At 35.3% G+C, this 21,956-nt stretch overlaps 1 gene segment (V, D, J or C); it reads left to right on the top strand.

Moving 5' to 3' along the window:
- Positions 1 to 2,656: 2,656 nt before the first annotated feature.
- LOC122140208 lies at positions 2,657 to 3,291 on the top strand. The segment is given in 2 exon segments: positions 2,657 to 2,811; positions 2,924 to 3,291. Coding segments are annotated over 2 exon segments (351 nt in total).
- Positions 3,292 to 21,956: the final 18,665 nt, after the last annotated feature.

The following is a 21,956-nucleotide window of genomic DNA, read 5'->3' as shown; positions in this document are numbered from 1 at the left end:
CCTAACATTTAGGTGTTTCCCTTCTGAGGCGAACAACAGTCTCAGCCTCAAGATATGTGATGATATGTTTCAAAACCTCTTTTGAGTGCAGAAGAAACAATTTAGAGAGTGAATTGAATATGAATTTAAGGTTATTTCTTCTGTTTCTTGGTTGAATGTTATAATCATGATCAGAACAATCATTTTAACTATAATCACTATTTACTGGTTACCAGGTAAGTATTTCTAGTGCAATGCAGTCTAAGTTATTTAATAAACATATATTGTTATGCTCTCCTCACCCTCTTGTAGTTTGTGTGGTTTGTTCTCCTGTCATTCAGCAGTCTCCCAAACATCTTCTTCGGACAGTGGAGGAAAAAGAGGCAAAGCTTTCTTGTAATCATGGTGACAGCAGCTATCCATACCTATTCTGGTATCAACAAAATAATGAAGGCCGTTCTTTGGAGCTTATTGGAATGCTGATAGATGATTCAAGTACTCCAGAGGAAAAATTCAAACCTCGATTTGCTCTCTCAGGACATGCTACAAAAGATGCATACCTGATCATATCCAACATATCTGCTGAGGACAGTGCAGTGTATTTCTGTGCAACAAGTAAGCACAGCCATACAATTCATTATAACCACTGACAAAAAACTGTTCACTTTGCACCTGTTTGATTAAAAAAAAAAAAGAAAGAAAAGTTTTTCCACAAGGCCACAAAAATTATTTATGCCAAAACTGGTTATAACTGTTTTTACAAATAGAGGGCACTTATGAAAATGTGAAGTTTCAGTATGTATGGGGCTTAATGGAGAACAGCAGTGTAATGGTTCCAGGTTCAAGAGCCCTTTTTAGTCCAGTTCTCCTTGTTCTTTCCAGAAACCTTTTCACTGTCCTCTCAAATAAAGGCAAGAAGTGTGCATTACTCTCGACACATACTGTATGAGTGTTTTTGCTCAAGGAGACCCAGGTCCAAGACCAACCTGGGACATGTTCTACTTGCAAAACACATCTGTAAAACAAAAATTTCTCCAGGCAATCTAGTTCCATCAGAATAGGGCTCAAAGCAAAAGACTTGCAATGAAGGAGGATCCAGAGCTGTATGTGACTACTAGACTATCACAGACACTTGGGGGTGTGCTTTTTCATTTGGACCAATAAGCAACTACCTAACACCTAACATCTAGGTGCTTCCTTTCTGAGGTGAACAACAGTCTCAGCCTCAATATATGTGATAAGATATTTGAAAAGATCTTTCAACCGCAGAAGAAACAATTAAGAGAGGCAACCATTGCACTGTGAATTCAATGTTATTTCTTCTACTGCTTGGTTGAATGTTATAACCATGATTAGAGCAATCATTTTAACAATACTCACTGCTTTCATGTTAATAGGTAAGCATTTCCAGTGCATTGCAGTTAGTTATTTTATGTACATGTATTGTTATGCATTCCTCACCCTCTTGTAGTTTGTGTGGTTTGTTCTCCTGTCATTCAGCAGTCCCCCAAACATCTTCTACAGACAGTGGAGGAGAAACAGGCAAATCTTTCTTGTCATCATGGTGACAGCAGCTACACATACCTCTACTGGTATCAACAAAAACATGAAGGTGGTTCTTTGGAGCTTATTGGAATGCTCACATATGGTGAACCTTCTACAGAGGATAAATTCAAACCTCGATTTGTCCTCTCAGGACATGCAACAAAAGATGCATTCCTGCTGATATCCAGTATATCTGCTGAGGATAGCGCAGTGTATTTCTGTGCAGCTAGTTTGCACAGCCATTCAATTCTCTATAAACTCTGTCAAATAACTGTTCACTTTGCACCTGTTTGATAATAAAAAAGCCACAAGGTTTCTTGTATCTTCATGCCAAAACTGGTAATAAGAATATATACAAGTAGAGGGCACTATTGAAAATGTGATGATTTTAGTATGCATCATCTGTTTAAATGTGGACGTTAAAGGAGAGCAACATACAGTCCTTCTTTACAGATGTATGCATTACTCTATATACTGTATATGCTGAGTGGTTTTACTCATGTGGACCCAGTTTCAAGACAAACCTGGAACATGTTCCATTCCAGTTTCATCTCTCTCTTCTTTCAAATTCCTGGCACTTCCAGCTAAGGGTTCATGTCTTGTCTACATGACTTATAAACATTCACATGCTTTACATTTCAAACTGTTCTGCATTGCATTTCACATACTTTATATAAAGACAGAACTGAAACAGAGCAGAATTGACTTAATACATCTTCAAATGCATCTTAACACAGAACCTAGGACTAATGCACTTAGGAATATAAGTAAACCCCTAATTCTAAGTATTATAATTCATACTGCCCTATTTGTGCGACAGACTTGACTGATACCTCAAATTGTGCAGCTTTTTAGCATAAAGGTGAGCTATTACTTCTCTTAAATAAATAAATGTGTAATTCTCGCATGCAGTCGATAAAACAGTATGGGGGAGAAAAAAAAATCCCATCTGCTTGCATTGGAGGAGGAACCAGATTTGTATACAGTAGTGACTATCACAGACACTGAGGAGTGGCCTCTTTTGACTTGGACCAATAAACAACCACCTAACATATTTGTTTAATTGGAAAAAAAAAAAAAGTAAAATACTGGGTAGGACTTAAATAACTGGGTAGGACTTAAACAACATTCATCCAATCACAGATAAGAACAAGTCACAAGGTTGCTAAAGAAATTACAGTCATTTCATTATCTGTAATTTCACATGCATGAGTCTATAAGAATCAAACATTTATTTCAAGATGCAGCTTACCTTGATTTTCTTCTATGTGCTGTTCTGGTTCACAGGTAATTTTTGTTCTCTTCTTAATGAGGAATGTTTATACGGCTGTAAAAAAAAAAAAAAGAAAAAAAAAAGATTTTTTCGTTTAATGGTCTCAGTGTGTTTTTCCCTCTAAAGAAATTTCTCTTGGTTCATCCATTGATCAACCTCCTGACATGATAAAGCATCTGGGAGACACTGTGAACATCAGCTGCACTCACACTTACAGCAGCTATTACTATCTTTACTGGTACCAACAAACAACACAAGGAGAATCCTTCAAACTTCTTGGGCACCTTTACACGACAACATTCAATTCTGAGAAGGACTATAAGCGCTTTCAGATTTTTGGGAACTCACAAACCCACGGAACACTTCAGATCTCCACTGTTACTTCAGAAGATAGTGCAATGTATTTCTGTGCTGTGAGCGACACAGTTTGACAAAACTCTGCTGTGTACAACAAAAACACCTGTCCTGCTCATAAAGTTTCATAGTAGTTCATAGTAAAAGGATCATAGTAGAGCCATATTTATCAGTATTGGTTTAAAGTAGCGAATCATCATATTTATGTATTTATTTATTTACTTGCAGAAACCTCACAAGTGTTCTGTTGCATATTACTGAACTTTAGTAATATAGGAACAATGCAAACATGCTCTCTTTTGATGGGCATTATCCAGAAAGCTGAAAAGCCATTGTGTGCCTTCAAGAATTTAAACAATTTCACACACAATCATGTTTATACTTTTCTATACATTGTATAAATTGAAACAGATCATACAAGTAACCAGGAAGCAATATCATCCTTGATTTACTTTAAAATAATTCAGCAGTTTTTGCTATTTTTCTTTTCTTAGCTGTGTTTTTTAAAAGGTCTGTGGGGACTACATTAAAATAGGTTAATTATAATTAAATTATCATCATGATAATTATGAAAATGTAGATTAAATTCAATATCTGGAATATTCAAAACTGCAAATGAACTGTATTATTTTCTGGACACTTAACTGCATGTTTATTGCAATTAAACAAAAATTAGTTTAAATCTATATTAAATGATATTATATTTATATATTTATTCAATTAGTTTAAATCAATAATATTTTTTTAACCACTTAAGTAGAACTTAAGTACACACATATACATACACACACACTACTGTCTTTAAAATTAATTTAAAATGCACTGCCAAATACTGTCAACCATTTATGGTAAACTAAAATATACTTTCAAATCATTTATACTGAAACATGTATGTCATGTATGTAGCCTACAACACATTTTAGTACATTCAAATAAATTACTGTTATACTGAATAATACAGTACAGTTCAAGTGTACATGCATATGTTAAGAAACGGTCATGAAACTTACTTTCTTTAAATACACTTAAGCGGACATTATTTAATTAATATTAAAACTACAAGTGCACGTTTAATACAATTAAGTACACTTCTTTTTCACGAGGGTAATCATCAGCCATGCATGTAAACTTTTAACCAACATAGATAAAAATAATAATAATAATAATAATAATAATAATAATAATAATAATAATAATAATAATAATAATAATAATAGTTTAGACAGCACATAAAATGCTGTTTTTGTAAGCATAACATATCGTTTAACTGCACAATCTGTGGTAAGCGTTTCTGTGGTATTGTATATGTGACGATAGGGGGAGGTGTAATTCTAGTGAATAAACCTACAGTAGAAGTGCTGATAATGTGTTCTCTTTGCTAAGAGTCTCACTCTCTGTGCAACTTCATGAGAAAAGGATGTGTCGTGTTGCTTATGGACTAGCCATTTTTAGCATCTTATTTGCATGTATGAAGTTCTTTAATGAATTTATTTTATAACATTTCATTCTCTTTTGAAAAAACTCTAAAACGGTTTTAAAAATGAATACTTTCACTCTTCGTTTTCTTCATATAGGTCTGTCAGATTGTGTTCATTTTGATCAGCCTTTGTCTATATTCAAAGAGCAAGACATAGAGGCAGAGATCTCCTGTAGACATGACGACAGCAACTTAGATGTCATGTTATGGTATCAACAACTCCATAACAGCAAATCACTGTCCCTCATCGGTTATAGCTATGGCAAAGCTGAACCAGCCTATGAACCTGAATTCCAAAAGAGATTCACGATGACCAGAGATGAAACCGTGACTGGAGCTTTGAAAATCTCTAACCTGAGTTTGTCAGATTCTGCTGTCTATTACTGTGCTGCCAAAAGGCACAGTGTTGTATCTCAATTACTTGCCTCATGAAAAACCTGAGCATTAAAACAGGAAATGCAGCAGGATCTGTGGTATTTGGTGTAAAACTACACTTACTTCCTAATCTGATAAAGAGCTTATAGCAGAGTTGAAATTCTAAACTAAAAGAAGATCACAAAGCATTTTAATGTAAAAAAAAGTTGTATATTAAATATATATATTAAATTAAGTTAGAAATGGAATAGAAAGTACAAATAAACTGTAATAATATATTATGATAAATTGAAAAATTATGGCATATCTAAAATTATATCAGTTTATATCTTATAATAAATTTCATTTACAGTATGCTGAATTTCATCTTTTTAAAATGTTAATGATTTCTTTAGTATTTAGTTTTCTTTTTCTTAATTTGTAACTTTAAATATTTATTTCATTTTAATTCAAAATATTTGTATTTTATTGTTAGACCCAGTTATATTACAGTTATCCTAAGCATGATGTAACAAATGGGCGTGACTTTAAAATCTCTAGTTTTTCAAGTAGCTTACTGTATACTGAATAGAGAATTGGAGTACACTTCACAGAGAAAAGTTTAAATGGCAATGTTTGTCTTTCTATGCATGTCACTGCTTTTTCTCAAAGGTATTAATTTGTAATATTATGACAACATTTCAATGGTTTTCCTCTGATATAGATTCTTATGGGATGACAAATCTGAACTATCTTTGTATTTCCAGCAGATATCAGTGACGGTGTTCTGATCACTCAATGGCCAAAGTTCATATCGAGTCTTCAAGGCTCCTCAGTTGAAATGCACTGTTACCAGAATGATACAGACTATGACTACAAATTCTGGTACAGACAAATAAATGATGAAGGACCAGTGCTTATTGCAAGCCTCATTGGGACTGCTGAATCGATTGAGAAGGGATTTGAGACTGGCTTCAAAGTGTCAGGTACAGAGACAAAGAAATGGACCCTGAAAGTGGATGTTAAGGAGGGGATTGGTGCTGTGTATCTGTGTGCTGCTAGTTTACACAGTGAATAAATGACAGTAAACTATAAGACAAAAATTTTGGCACCCTGCAATCACACCTGCCTAAACCACAAATAAATGAACCTTTACAGACAATTCAGCAGAACAAAAGCACTCGCACTAATAGATCATACAGATAATGACGTTATACTCCTCCCTCCTCAAAAACAGCTTCACATGAAACCTTTTTGATAGTCAGTAGGGGGAGATGCACATTGCTTATTTTAATGCAGAGCATTCCTCTTACATCTTCAGTAACAATATTTTTTTGAGAGTTTTTGTAACCCTGCTATAGTAGAATGTCTAGACCTGCATATGGACTGTGCATATTTTTCTTTTTGTATGTAGGTAAGATGTTTTGTGATGCCAGTATGATTAATAATTAATCTTTTTTAAATCATTTTTGGCATTTTCTTTGCTGAAATCAAATATCTGTCAAAGCCTGCCTTTTTTTTTTTCCACAGGGAAGGTGACATGTGTGACCGTTCAACAGAACCCCAAACACATATTAGCCAAAAAGAACAATATGACGGAGATAAAGTGTACTCATGATGATAGTAACATGCTAAACATGTTATGGTATCAGCAGAAGGATACAGCCATGGCCTTGATCATGTTAAGTTATGGTGCAACAGGTGGTGACCCCAACTATGAGGATGGATTTAAAGACCGGTTTACAATAGAACGAACAGAAACACTGGTTGGAGTTCTGAAAATCGCTAATCTCAGTCCATCTGACTCTGCTGTTTATTACTGTGCTGTCAGTATGCACAGTGCTGTAGTCTTTATTACCTGCCTGACTAAAAACCAAGCCACCAGACAGACAGGAAATACACACAAAAACTTTATCAAAAGTCTTTTTAATCAAAACTCTTGTTCCAATATGTACCAATAAGCAGTGTTGGGCAAGTTACTCTGAAAATGTAATCAAATTACTGATTACTCCTTTTAAAAGTAATCACGTTACTGTTCTGATTACTTTATTACAAAAGTACATTACTAGTTACGTTACTTTTTTCTCCATGAAATTTATGAAATCCCAGCATGCACACTCCCGATAAATATTTTTTATTAAAGCATCAATATTCACAGAACACTGTTATTTTTAACTAAAGTGGCTGCTGCGTGCCTGGTTTGGCAGAATGTCAGCAAAGAGCGCTGCATTTATAATCTCTAAAAGACATCTCAGTTCATTGCAATTTTACAAATCTCTGTTATAACACAATACATATATGCATAATGAATCCTTCATAATGTCTTAGTGTGTTATAATCAGAAGAAGATTCGTGAGCATGCAAATTTCAGCACTGCATTGCTCAACGCTGCAAACACGTGTTATAGCCTAAATCAGGGATAGGCAACTCCGGTCCTGGTGGGTCACTGTCCTGCAGAGTTTAGCTCCAACCCTAATTAAACACACCTGAACAAGGCAATCAGTGTTTTCGGGTTTACTAGATAGATACAGGCAGGTGAGTTTTTATGAGGGCTGAAGCTAAACTCTGCAGGATAGTGGCCCTCCAGGACCGGAGTTGCCTATCCCTGGCCTAAATAGAAACTCTGCATACGCTTGCACATGTTAATCGTTTATATTTTATATTAGTTTGTGTTGCTTTTGTGCAATAGATGAATACCAATTTATTTGTTTTAGTTATTTTATGTTTAGATATTTCTAATTTGCGGGATTCCCATGATCATTTTATTCTCTCATATCCCGCACACACACGAGTCTCTGCACTCGCCCATCTTGTCCCGCGCTGCACTCTGTTGCGTCAGGTCTCGCGGGAGCAGATCTCTAATCCACTGGCATGTGACTCAACAGTGTATGTGCTACATCCTTTTTACAATCTCTAGATTATAAAACACTGTATTCTGTCAGCAATGTAATGCAGCAGTAATGTTTAGAGACCTCAGCTTGTAACTATACTCAGTTACTAAAATAGTAAGGCTTGCTAAGTAGCTCAGCCAACACGGAATTGGATTAAGGATGTGGAATCCTTGGTACGAATTCTGTCAAAAACATGACTCACGATGAAAGAGCTGAAAGATGAGAGATCAAAAAACAAGCTAAAACGGCATGCTTGCAATTATGTTTTTACGTCACATTCGCTTTAGTTCATATACTATTGGGTAGGTTAAGATGTAGAGCAGATGGTACATTATTTTAAAACATCACAGAGCATTAGAGTTATAGTGGCACTTACATACAAAACCAACGTCACATAAAACATACCACATGTACATTCTTCTGTTCCAGGAAAAAAACAAACAAACACTCTTTTAGTGCCACTCATTGGACATTTCACATCGAATATGTCACGAAAGGTACATGGTGTTACGTATTTCACTTCTTGCGAAAACGTTCTCACAGGTACATTTTCGTCATGAGATCAGGCTCAGTGTTAATGCCTAATTTATTTATTTATGCTCTGTTGAGTTGAGTTTGAATTTAATTGGCTGAGTGAATGATTCAGTGATTCACTTATGAAGACAGTAGCTGAACTTGGAATTGCATAATACTCTTACTATTTGTGCCATGTAAATATACGAAGACAGTAAGTGATCACACTGCAGTTTAATATAGTTGTATGGCAAACATCATAATTTACTTTTGGATAACTTAATTGAAATTTTCACTGTAATATTCACTACAAATCAGGGGCTGTTTTCTGCAGTCCTTCAGAGAAATATGCGGATTCCCTATAGTGTGCAAAAGACATTTTCACTCACAATACTCACATTTAATTAATTTATAATACAAATCTCTTTGGTTGTGCTGTGTTGACAAATTGATGTTTCGTAAAAGTTACATATTTTGTCTTCAAAATGGTGAAAGACCAAAAGGTAGTCACAGACTGTGATGATACATTCATGCAGCAATTATGAAAAATTTTTTAAATGTAAAAAATTCTGCTACTAAGGGAGTGACTATAAATGTAACTTTTTTCTCTCTATCCCCTCTGATTGTGGTAATCCATATTATACCCATATAGTGAAAAACATGGAAACCAGTGTGTGTGTGTGTGTGTGTGTGTGTGTGTGTGTTATTTTTATTCTTATAACAATAATATTAGATTTGCAGTATGCTAATGTCAAGAGGGATTGGATCAGAACAAATGTGTCATCTTTTTTTTTCTTTCTTTTTTTTTCAATGACTAAGCTGCAAAGAGGTGTGTCCTAAGTAAAGAACCATTATTATTATTATTATTATTATTATTATTATTATTATTATTATTATTGTCTTTTTGTGAAACACTTAACATCAGATAATATTTCAAAAATATAAAAAAACTGACAGTGACGCACTAAGTATTGACCATTTATAATAGGCAACGTAACCTGTTTTTGTTAATATATCTTTGTATTTTTAGCAGATTTCAGTGATGGTGTTCTGATCACTCAATTTTGAGACCAGCTTCATAATGTCAGGTACAGGGGAAAATAAATGGACCCTGAAAGTGGATGCTAATGAGGGGATCGATGTGTGCTGCCAGTTTACACAGTGAATGAATTACATTAAATTATAGAATAACAACCTCTGTTGAATGGCAACCTGCAATCACACCTGCCTCAACCACAAATAAATGAACGCATCTGTACAACCAAGTCAGCAGAACAAGAGAACTTGTGCAAATAGATTTCATTAATGACGTTATACTCCTCCCTTCCACCGAAAACACCTTTGCATCAAGTCAGTAGGGGGAGATACGACTATTTATTTAATCAAGTGTTTTTCTCTCATTTCTTTAGCACAGTGTCATACACTTTCTCTTGTCACATTATGTTTTGCTGCATAACCAGAGTTTGTATACACTGTTTTAGAAGAATGTTTGAAGGTGCATTTGGACTGTGCATATTTTTCTTATTGTACATAGGTAAGATGTCCTTCAGTTATTACTTTCTATCATGTTTGTTATTGTCATTTCCTTTGAAACAGAATATCTCTCAAAGCCTATTTTTAATCATTTATTTATTTATTTTTGTTCACAGGGATAGGGAGATGTGTGAACGTTCAACAAAACCTGACTCCCTTATTAGTCAACAAGAATGATAAGGCAGAGATAACTTGTCAATATGATGACAGTAGCAAGCCTTACATGTTGTGGTATCAGCAGAAGGATACAGCCATGGCCTTAATCGTGTTAAGTTATAGTGCTGGAAGTGACCCTATCTATGAGGATGGATTTAAAGACTGGTTTACATTGAAACGAACAGAAACACTGGCTGGAGTTCTGAAAATCTCTAATCTCAGTCTATCTGACTCTGCTGTTTATTACTGTGCTGTCAGTATGCACAGTGCTGTAGTCTTTATTACCTGCCTGACTAAAAACCAAACCACCAGACAAACAGGAAATACACAAAAAGGCAATCTAACGTTTGTGAAATTCATTTGTGACAGTAATGAAAAGATTTATTGCAGCATTTATTTTTTACATGAAAAAAAAAAAAGAAAAAAAAAAAAAAAAAAAATATATATATATATATATATATATATATATATATATATATATATATATATATATATATATATATATATATATAAATACTGTATTTTATATAAAATACAGTATTCTGTTGTGCTATGCATCTCCAAGCAACACACAGTAGAGGCGTTCTGAATGAACAAATTTGTTGAGTGAATGATTCATTGATTCACTGATTCACTCATAAAGACAGTGGCAGTGGAAATTACATATTTTGACTTCAAAAATGGTGACATTTACCAAAAGGCAATGACTTTGTACCTACTCATAATTAGCACCCACAATAAAATATTTGCCATGGTTTCCCATTTACCTGTAAGTAAGTTTACCCTGCTATAGTATACAACCATGTTCTAAACGCCATTTTGAAAAAGGGCCCATATTTAAGGGTGTGCTATTTTTAATCTCATTACAATATTCACTTAACACACGCTGATGTTGAACTCCACTAGTATCTGTTGTGAATATCATGCACTGTTTTTGCTCTGAGCTTAAAAGAAGGCAAATGCTTATGTAGGCAAGAGCTTAGGAACAGATCAAATGTGCCCTCTTTTTACACCAATGACTAAGCAACAAAGGGGTGTGGCTTCATAATATATGAAGTACTAGGGTTTTTTTTGGAATTAATTGAACATCAGAGAACATTTCACAAAAAGCAACTCTAAATGGACTCCTTTCTTCCCCTATTCACATTGCTTTGTCTAAAAGGTATTAAAGTTTAACTTGAAATAAGAACTGACAGTGATCTTTATGGTTTAGAATAAATGTACTGGAGATTTCTAATGAAAAGCATATCCTGTTTATTATGATATCTTTGTATTTCCAGCAGATTTCAGTGACGGTGTTCTGATCACTCAATGGCCGAAGTACATATCCAGTCTCCCAGGCACTTCAGCTGAAATGTACTGCTACCAGAACGATACAGATTATAACTACAAATACTGGTATAGACAAATAAAAGGAGAGATAGTGCTTGTAGGGAGCTACATTGTTAGCTCTGGCTCAACTGAGAAGGATTTTGAAACCGGTTTTACAGTGTCAGGTACAGAGGAGAAGAAATGGACCCTGAAAGTGAATATTACGGACGGGATTGATGCTGTGTATCTGTGTGCTGCTAGTTTACACAGTGAATAAATGATAATAAATTGTACAACAAAAACCCTTTGGATGGTAACCTGCAATCACACCTGCCTCAACCACAAATAAATAAACCCATATCTTTACAGACAAGTCAGCAGAACCTTACAACTCACACATACAATAGCATTAATCATGTTACACTCCTCCCTTCAGCCAAAAGCATTTTCACACAAAGGTCTCATTGATGTGATACAGTCAGTAGGGGGAGATGTGACTGTCTGTTTTAATGTACAGGTATTCCTCTCTCTCTCTTTGTTGATACTAAAGTCTTGTACTCTCTCTCACTTGTCACATTATTTTTTCTGTGTGCATGACCAGAGTATTTTAACCCTGTTTTAGGATGTTTAGAGCTGCATATGGACTGTGTATTTATTTCTTATTGTATATTGGTAAGGTGTCCTTTGACAGCAGAATGATCAAATTATTATAACTATATATCAGTTTTGTTATTGGTCTTTGCTTTTAAAGAGAATATCTCTTAAAGCCTATATTTTTATTTGATTTCATTGTTTTTTGTTTTTTGTTTTTCACAGGGATGGTGCGATGTGTAACCGTTCAACAGAACCCGACATCAATGTTAGCCAACAAAACTGAATCTGCAGTGATAACGTGTAGTCATGATGACAATAACATGGATTACATGTTATGGTATCAGCAGAAGGATACAGCCATGGTCTTGATCGTGTTCAATTACGGTGCTACAGGTGACCCCAACTATGAGGATGAATTTAAAGACCGGTTTAAATTGGAAAGAAAAGCTACACTGAATGGAACTCTGAAAATCTCTAATCTCGGTCTATCTGACTCTGCTGTTTATTACTGTGCTGTCAGAACATACACTGAATGGAGCATATTACTAAAACACACGAATTCTGTCACAATGTAAGTGCGCGCCAGTAATGTGTGTAGAGAACACCTCGGCTTGTAAACTACACTCCTAACGTTACTGTCTCTTTTGAAAATTAAACCGCGTTAGAAATTACTCATTTTACGAAAAATCTTAAGGGCTTGCTAGTAGCATCAGCTGAACACTGAATTGGATTAAGGATGTTGGAATTCCTTGGTACGAATTCTTCTGTTCGCAAAAACAATGACTCATGTATGAAAGAGCTAGAAAGATGAGAGATCAAAAACGCAAGCTACAAACTGGCATGCTTTGCAATTGTGTTTTTTACGTCACATGTCGACTTTAGTTTCATTTTACTATGGGTTATGGTTAAGATGTAGAAGCAGATGGCTACAATTATTTTAAAACATCACAAGAGCATTAGCAGGTGTATAGTGGCCTACTTACAATACAAAACCACGTCACATTAAACATACCACATGTACATTCTTGCTGTTGGCCAGGGAAAGAACAACAACAAACACCTTGCTCGTGCGCCACTCATTGGACATCGCCGTGTCTCGCACCCAATCAAATCTGTACATGAACCTCGTAACATGGTGGTATATAAGTATATCGCCGGTCTGTGCGAAAATCTTCCCAAGGTTACAGTTTCATCATGAGAATCAGGCTCAGGGTTAATAATGCCTAATTTATTTATTTATTGCTTTGGTGAGTTGAGTTTTGAAATTTAATGTGGCTGAGTGAATGAATTCAGTGATTCACTCATGAAGACTTAGTAGCTGAACTCAGAATTGCATAATATACTCTTACACTATTTGGTGCCATATAAATATACAAAACAGACTAGTAAGTGATCACCACTGCCATTTAATATGTGTCATCCTCTTGTATGAAACTTCCCCTTCAAATGACGTACTTGGATTACTTGAATTGAAAATTTGCACGCTGTGAATATTCACTACAAATCAGGGCGGTTTTCTGGCAGTGCCTTCAGCAGAATAAATGCAGATTCCCTATAGATGTGCAAAAGACATTTTCACAAAAAGGCTCACTTTAATTAATAGTTTAGATAGTCAAAGCGTGTTCTAGGGTGTGTGCCTGTGTTGACAAGTTGAACGCGGCTGGCCGTAAAAGGACAGGATTTTGAACTTCAAACTGGTGAAAGACCAAAAGGTAGTCACAGACTGTGATGATACATTCATGCAGCAATTAGGGACACAATTTTTTAAATGTAAAAATTTCTGCTACCCTAGGGGGTGACTATCAATGTAACTTTTTATCCTCCGTCTAATCTCGCCTCGGATCGATATGGTGGTAATCCATATTATACCCCATTATAGTAAAACATGGAAACCATGGTGTGTGTTGTGTTGGCGTGTTATTTTTATTTCTTATAACAATAATTAGATTTGGCAGTATGCTAATGTCAAGAGGGACTGGATCAGAACAAATGTGGGCATTCTTTTTGTTTTTCTTTCTTTTTTATTTTTCAATGACTAAGCTGCAAAGAGTTGTGTCCTAAGTAAAAACCATTAATTATTATTATTTTTTGTCCTTTTTGTGAAACACTGTTAACATCAGATAAATATTTTCAACAAAAGCAACTTTAAATTGACCTCCTTGCTTCTACTCTTCACCTTGCTTTGGCTCTAAAGGTATTAAAGTTTAACTTAAACAAAACCATCTGACAGCACGCTCAAAGTGTTTGACCATTTATAATAGGCAATGTAACCTGTTCTTTGTGTAATATAATCTTTTGTATTTTTGCAGATTATTTCAGTGATGGTGTTCCGATCATATCTCAATGGCTGAACGACAGTACATCCAGATCTTCCCAGGCTCTTCATTGTAAATGCATTGTTACCCAGAATGATAAAAACATTACTACAAATACTGGTACATGACTAAATAACACATGTTTAACTCTGGCTTGAATGAAGGATATGGCAGGACCTGGCTTCATAATGTCAGGTACAGGGAAAAAGAAAACAATGGACCACTGAAAGTGGAGTGATCATGACATTTGTTGCGGATCTGTGATGCTGTGTATCTCGTGTGACTTGCTGCAGTTCTTACACAGTGAATGACGTTAAATTCACATTATAAATACCAACCTCTTTTATGGCAACCCCGCCAATCACACCTGCCTCAACCACCACAATAAAATGCAACGCATCTGTACAACCAAGTCAGTCATAACAAGAGACACTTGTGCAATAGATTTCATTACATGACGTTTTACAACGCTCCTCTCCTTCCACCGAAAACAACCTTTGCATCAAGGTCTCGTCGATTTGTACAGTCAGTAGGTGGGAGAGATACGACTGTTTTATTTAACACAGTGTGTTTTTTTCTCCTCATTTCTTTAGCACAGTGTCTACACTTTCCGCTCTTGTCCACACCTTCCATTTTTCTTGCTGCATAACCAGGTTTTGTTATACCCTGCTTTTTAAGAAGGATGTTTGAAGGTGCATTTCGGAACGGTGCATATTTTTTCTTATTGTACAATAGGTAGGATGTCCTCTCAAGTTATTTACTTTTGGTCTGTGGAAATCCAAATGTTTGTCTTATTGTCATTTCCTTTGAACACAGAAATATCCCTCAAAGCCCTATTTTTAATCATTTATTTATTTATTTTTGTTCAACAGGGATACGGGAGATGGGTGAACGTTTCACAAAAACCTGACGCTCCCCCTTATTAGTTCAACAAGAATGATACGCAGAGATTAACTTGTAATATGATGACAGTTGCAGCCAAAACATGTTTTCTGGTATCAGCATAAGGATCAGCCATGGCCGATCGTGTGAAGTTATAGTGCTGGAAGTGAACCCTATCTATATGATGGATTTACAAGGCGACGTTTAAACAACGCATGAAACGAACAGAAAACCCTGGCTGGATCTTCTGAAAACATCTCTAACTCCTCAGTCTATCTGAATCTGCTGTTTATTACTGTGCTGTATCAGTAATGCACAGGTGGCTGTAGTCTTTATTACCTGCCTGACTAAAAAAAGAAACCAACCACTCCAGACAAACAGGAAATACACAAAAAGGCAATCTAACAATTTGCTGAAATTCGCTTTTGTTTTCAGTTAACTAGAACAGATCTTTGTTTGGGGGCTGACGTATTATTTTTTTTAGCAATGAAAAAAAAAAAAAAAAAAAAAAAAAAACAAAAAAAAAAATATTTATATAATATACTATATATCTATATTCTATTATATATATATCTATACGATATATATATATATATATATATAGATATATTTATATGATATTTGAACTCCAAGATGGTGGATGTATTCGAGATAAATGTTGCCAGTAAATACTTATATTTGATGCCACATATCATTAAATTAATTAAGCAATATATCACCCTAATAACAAGACCGTTCTTGCAGCGTGACTATAGCGGTAGATCATATATATAAGGTAATCTAGGTGAACTAACATTTTAGAGTATTGATGACTATTTTTTTATGCTCCATCACAAAAATGGGTTCAATTCGTATCCCACAGTGAAATATTCTGTTGGTACTATGCATCTCCAAGTACACACGCTGAGGCGGGTCCTGAATAGACGAACTGTTTTTGTCTGTTCATCCTGTTCTTCCGAGGTGGTGCCTGGGAAAGCCAGGTGCGTGCTAGTGAACCATTACATATTTTGACTTCAAAAATGGTGACATCCGTCCAAAAGGCAATGACTTTGTACCTGCCTCATACTTTGCACCCACAATAAAATATTTAGCCATGGTTTTCCCATTTACCTGTAGAGTAAGTTTACCCTGCTATAGGAGTAGCAACCAACTTTCCTAACCAACCATTTTGCAAAAGGGCCCATATTTTAGGGTGTGTGCTATTTTTATCTCATTTACCAATATTCACTTAACTTACCGCTAATGTTGAGCGCCAGTAGTATCTCTGTTGTGAAATCATGGCACTGTTTTTTGCTGTAGCGGAGCTTAAACAAGAAGGCAAATCTTATATGTAGCCCAAGAAGCTTAGGAACGAGATCAAATGTGCCCTCTTTTTACAACCAATGACTAAGACAACAAGGGGTGCATGGCTTCATAATATTATAGAGTACTAGGGTTTTTTTAAGAATTGGTTGCTCATCAGAAGAATCACTTCACAAAAAGAAAGCAACAAATGGACTCCTTCTTTCTTTCTCCTGTGCACATTGCTTTGTCTAAAAGTAATTAAAATTAACCTTGGAAATAAGAACTGATAGTGATCTTCAATTGTTTTAGAATCAATGTACTGGAGATTTCTAATAGTATCACATCCTGTTTATTACGATATCTTTGTAATTTCCAGCAGATTTCAGTGATGGTGTCCTGTTGATCATTGCAATGGCCGAAGTACGATATCCTTCTGGAAGCTCTTCAGGTGAAATGCACATTGCTACCAGAAAAATACAAATTATGACTACAAATACTGGTACGAGACAAATCAAAAGGAGAATGGTGCTTGGCAAGGGGAGCTACAATTGTAACTCTTGGCTCAACTGAGAAGAGTTTTGAAACCAGTTTTTTAAGTGTCAGGTACAGAAGAAAAGAAGAAATGGAACGCCTGAGAAGAGAAGTGAATATAGATGGGATTGATCTCTGTGTATCTGTGTGCTTGCGTAGTTTACACAGTGAATACAAATGATAATAAATTGTACAACAAAAACCCTTTGGATGGACAACCTGCAATCACACCTGCCTCAACCACAAATAAATAAACCCATATCTTTCCAGACAAGGTCAACCAGAACCTTACAACTCAACACATACAATAGCATTAATCATGTTACACTCCTCCCCTTCGCCATAAAGCATTTTCACACAAGGAGTCTCAATTGATGTGATACAGTCCAGTAGGGGAGATGTTGACCTGTCTTATTTTTAATATTACAGGTGATCCCCTCTCTTCTCTTCTCCTGTCTCCTCTCTCTTTGTTGATACTAAAGTCTTGTACTCCTCTCTCACTTTCCTAAATCTCTAATCTCAGTCTATCTGACTCTGCTGTTTATTACTGTGCTGTCAGTATGCACAGTGCTGTAGTCTTTATTACCTGCCTGACTAAAAACCAAACCACCAGACAAACAGGAAATACACACAAAGGCAATCTAACGTTTGTGAAATTCATTTGTGACAGTAAAGAAAAGGCTTGTTGCAGCATTTAATTTTTACATGGAAAAAAATATATATGTATATATATATACATATATTTTTGTACGTCCTAATATCAGTGTTTAATCGAAAACACAATCAGATATAAACTTGCTCCAAAACTGAGTACAGGATCAACCCAGACAGCCTTTTAAAGGATCATGTGTGCTGGCCAACTTAATGTACCCTTCAGAGATAATGCAATATCAGAATGCACTGCAACAATATCTGTGAAACATCCAAGATGGTGGATGTAGTGAAGAGAAATGTTGCCAGTAAATACTTATATTTGATGCAACATATCATTAAATTAATTAAGCAATATATCACCCTAACAAGAGCGTTCTTGCAGCGTACTGTAGGTAATCATATATAGGTAATATAAGTGAGCTAACATTTTAGAATGTTGATGACTATTTTTTTATGCTCCATCAACAAAAATAGTTCAATTCATGTCCACAGTGAAATACAGTATTCTGTTGTGCGGTGCATCTCCAAGTAACACACAGTAGAGGTGTTCTGAATGAACAAATTTGTTGAGTAAATGATTAATTGATTCAATGATTCACTCATAAAGACAGTGGCAGTGGAAATTACATATTTTGACTTCAAAAATGGTCAAATTTACCAAAAGGCAATGACTTTGTACCTACTCATAATTTGCACCCACAATAAAATATTTGCCATGGTTTCCCATTTACCTGTAAGTAAGTTTACCCTGCTATAGTATACAACCATGTTCCAAACCCCATTTTGAAAAAGGGCCCATATTTAAGCATGTGCTATTTTTAATCTCATTACAATATTCACTTAACACATGCTGATGTTGAACTCCACTAGTATCTGTTGTGAATATCATGCACTGTTTTTGCTGTGAGCTTTAAAGAAGGCAAATGCTTATGTAGGCAAGAGCTTAGAAACAGATCAAATGTGCCCTCTTTTTACACCAATGGCTAAGCAACAAAGGGGTGTGGCTTCATAATATATGAAGTACTAGGGTTTTTTTGGAATTAATTGAACATCAGAGAACATTTCACAAAAAGCAACTCTAAATGGACTCCTTTCTTCTCCTATTCACATTGCTTTGTCTAAAAGGTATTAAAGTTTAACTTAAAATAAGAACTGACAGTGATCTTTATGGTTTAGAATAAATGTACTGGAGATTTCTAATGAAAAGCATATCCTGTTTATTATTATATCTTTGTATTTACAGCAGATTTCAGTGACGGTGTTCTGATCACTCAATGGCCGAAGTACATATCCAGTCTCCCAGGCACTTCAGCTGAAATGCACTGCTACCAGAACGATACAGATTATAACTACAAATACTGGTACAGACAAATAAAAGGAGAGATAGTGCTTGTTGGGAGCTACATTGTTAACTCTGGCTCAACTGAGAAGGATTTTGAAACCGGTTTCACAGTGTCAGGTACAGAGAAGAAGAAATGGACCCTGAAAGTGAATATTACGGACGGGATTGATGCTGTGTATCTGTGTGCTGCTAAAATTTACACAGTGAATAAATGATAATAAATTGTACAACAAAAACCCTTTGGATGGCAACCTGCAATCACACCTGCCTCAACCACAAATAAATAAACCCATATCTTTACAGACAAGTCAGCAGAACCTTACAACTCACACATACAATAGCATTAATCATGTTACACTCCTCCCTTCCGCCAAAAGCATTTTCACACAAAGGTCTCATTGATGTGATACAGTCAGTAGGGGGAGATGTGACTGTCTGTTTTAATGTACAGGTATTCCTCTCTCTCTCTCTTTGTTGATACTAAAGTCTTGTACTCTCTCTCACTTGTCACATTATTTTTTCTGTGTGCATGACCAGAGTATTTTAACCCTGTTTTAGGATGTTTAGAGCTGCATATGGACTGTGCATTTATTTCTTATTGTATATTGGTAAGATGTCCTTTGACAGCAGAATGATCAAATTATTATAACTATATATCAGTTTTGTTATTGGTCTTTGCTTTTAAAGAGAATATCTCTTAAAGCCAATTTATTAAATAGATGAATACCAATTTATTTGTTTTAGTTATTTTATGTTTAGATATTTCTATTTTGCGGGATTCCCATGATCATTTTATTCTCTCATATCCCGCACACACACGAGTCTCTGCACTCGCCCATCTTGTCCCGCGCTGCACTCTGTTGCGTCAGGTCTCGCGGGAGCAGATCTCTAATCCACTGGCATGTGACTCAACAGTGTATGTGCTACATAATTTTTTGGATCTGTAGTTGACAGTGCGTGACCTTCTGTCAGCAATGTAATGCGGCAGTAATGTTTAGAGACCTCGGCTTGTAACTATACTCTAATTACTATTTTGAAAATTATAACGCGTTAAATTACTCAGTTACTAAAATAGTAAGGCTTGCTAGGTAGCTCAGCTGACACGGAATTGGATTAAGGATGTGGAATCCTTGGTACGAATTCTGTCAAAAACATGACTCACGATGAAAGAGCTGAAAGATGAGAGACTGAAAAACAAGCTACATCGGCATGCTTGCGATTGCGTTTTTACGTCACATTTGCTTTTGTTCATTTACTATTGGGTAGGTTAAGATGTAGAGCAGATGGTACATTATTTTAAAACATCACAGAGCATTAGAGTTATAGTGGCACTTACATACAAAACCAACGTCACATAAAACATACCACATGTACATTCTTCTGTTCCAGGAAAAAACAAACAAACAAACACTCTTTTAGTGCCACTCATTGGACATTTCACATCAAATATGTCATGAAATGTACATGGTGGTACGTATTTCGCGTCTTGCGAAAATCTTCCCAAAGGTACATTTTCATCATGAGAATCAGGCTCAGTGTTAATGCCTAATTTATTTATTTATGCTCTGTTGAGTTGAGTTTGAATTGAATTGGCTGAGTGAATGATTCAGTGATTCACTCATGAAGACAGTAGCTGAATTCGGAATTGCATAATACTCTTACTATTTGTGCCATGTAAATATACGAAGACAGTAAGTGATCACACTGCAATTTAATATGGTTGTATGGAAAACATCATAATTTACTTTTGGATAACTTAATTGAAATTTTCACTTTAATATTCACTACAAATCAGGGGCTGTTTTCTGCAGTCCTTCAGAGAAATATGCAGATTCCCTGTAGTGTGTAAAAGACATTTTCACAAAATGCTCACATTTAATTAATGTATAATACAAATCTCTTTGGTTGTGCTGTGTTGACAAATTGATGTTTTGTATAAGTTACATATTTCGTCTTCAAAATGTAGTCACCAAAAGGTAGTCACAGACTGTGATGATACATTCATGTAGCAATTATGACAATTTTTTAAATGTAAAAATTTCTGCTACTAAGGGAGTGACTATAAATGTAACTTTTTTTCTCTCTATCTCTTCTGATTGTGGTAATCCATATTATACCCATATAGTGAAAAACATGGAAACCAGTGTGTTTGTGTGTGTGTTATTTTTATTCTTATAACAATATTAGATTTGCAGTATGCTAATGTCAAGAGGGATTGGATCAGAACAAATGTGGCATCTTTTTTTTTCTTTCTTTTTTTTTTTCAATGACTAAGCTGCAAAGAGGTGTGTCCTATGTAAAGAACCATTATTATTATTATTTTTGTCTTTTTGTGAAACACTTAACATCAGATAATATTTCACAAAAGCAACTTTAAATTGACTCCTTTCTTCTACTCTTCACCTTGCTTTGTCCTAAAGGTATTAAAGTTTAACTTGAAAAAAAAAAACTGACAGTGACGCTCTAAGTTTTGACCATTTATAATAGGCAATGTAACCTGTTTTTGTTAATATATCTTTGTATTTTTAGCAGATTTCAGTGATGGTGTTCTGATCACTCAATGGCTGAAGTACACATCCAGTCTTCCAGGCTCTTCAGTTGAAATGCATTGTTACCAGAATGATTAAAACTATTACTACAAATACTGGTACAGACAAATAACATTGTTAACTCTGGCTCGAATGAGAAGGATTTTGAGACCGGCTTCATAATGTCAGGTACAGGGAAAAAGAAATGGACCCTGAAATTGGATGATAATGAGGGGATCGATGCTGTGTATCTGTGTGCTGCCAGTTTACACAGTGAATGAATTACATTCAATTATAGAATAACAACCTCTTTGTATGGCAACCTGCAATCACACCTGCCTCAACCACAAATAAATGAACGCATCTGTACAACCAAGTCAGCAGAACAAGAGAACTTGTGCAAATAGATTTCATTAATGACGTTAAACTCCTCCCTTCCA

This window comes from Cyprinus carpio, chromosome B17 (assembly GCF_018340385.1).
Source record: "Cyprinus carpio isolate SPL01 chromosome B17, ASM1834038v1, whole genome shotgun sequence".
NCBI classification, from domain to species: domain Eukaryota; kingdom Metazoa; phylum Chordata; class Actinopteri; order Cypriniformes; family Cyprinidae; genus Cyprinus; species Cyprinus carpio.
This window is presented reverse-complemented; position numbering and strand designations above follow the sequence as displayed.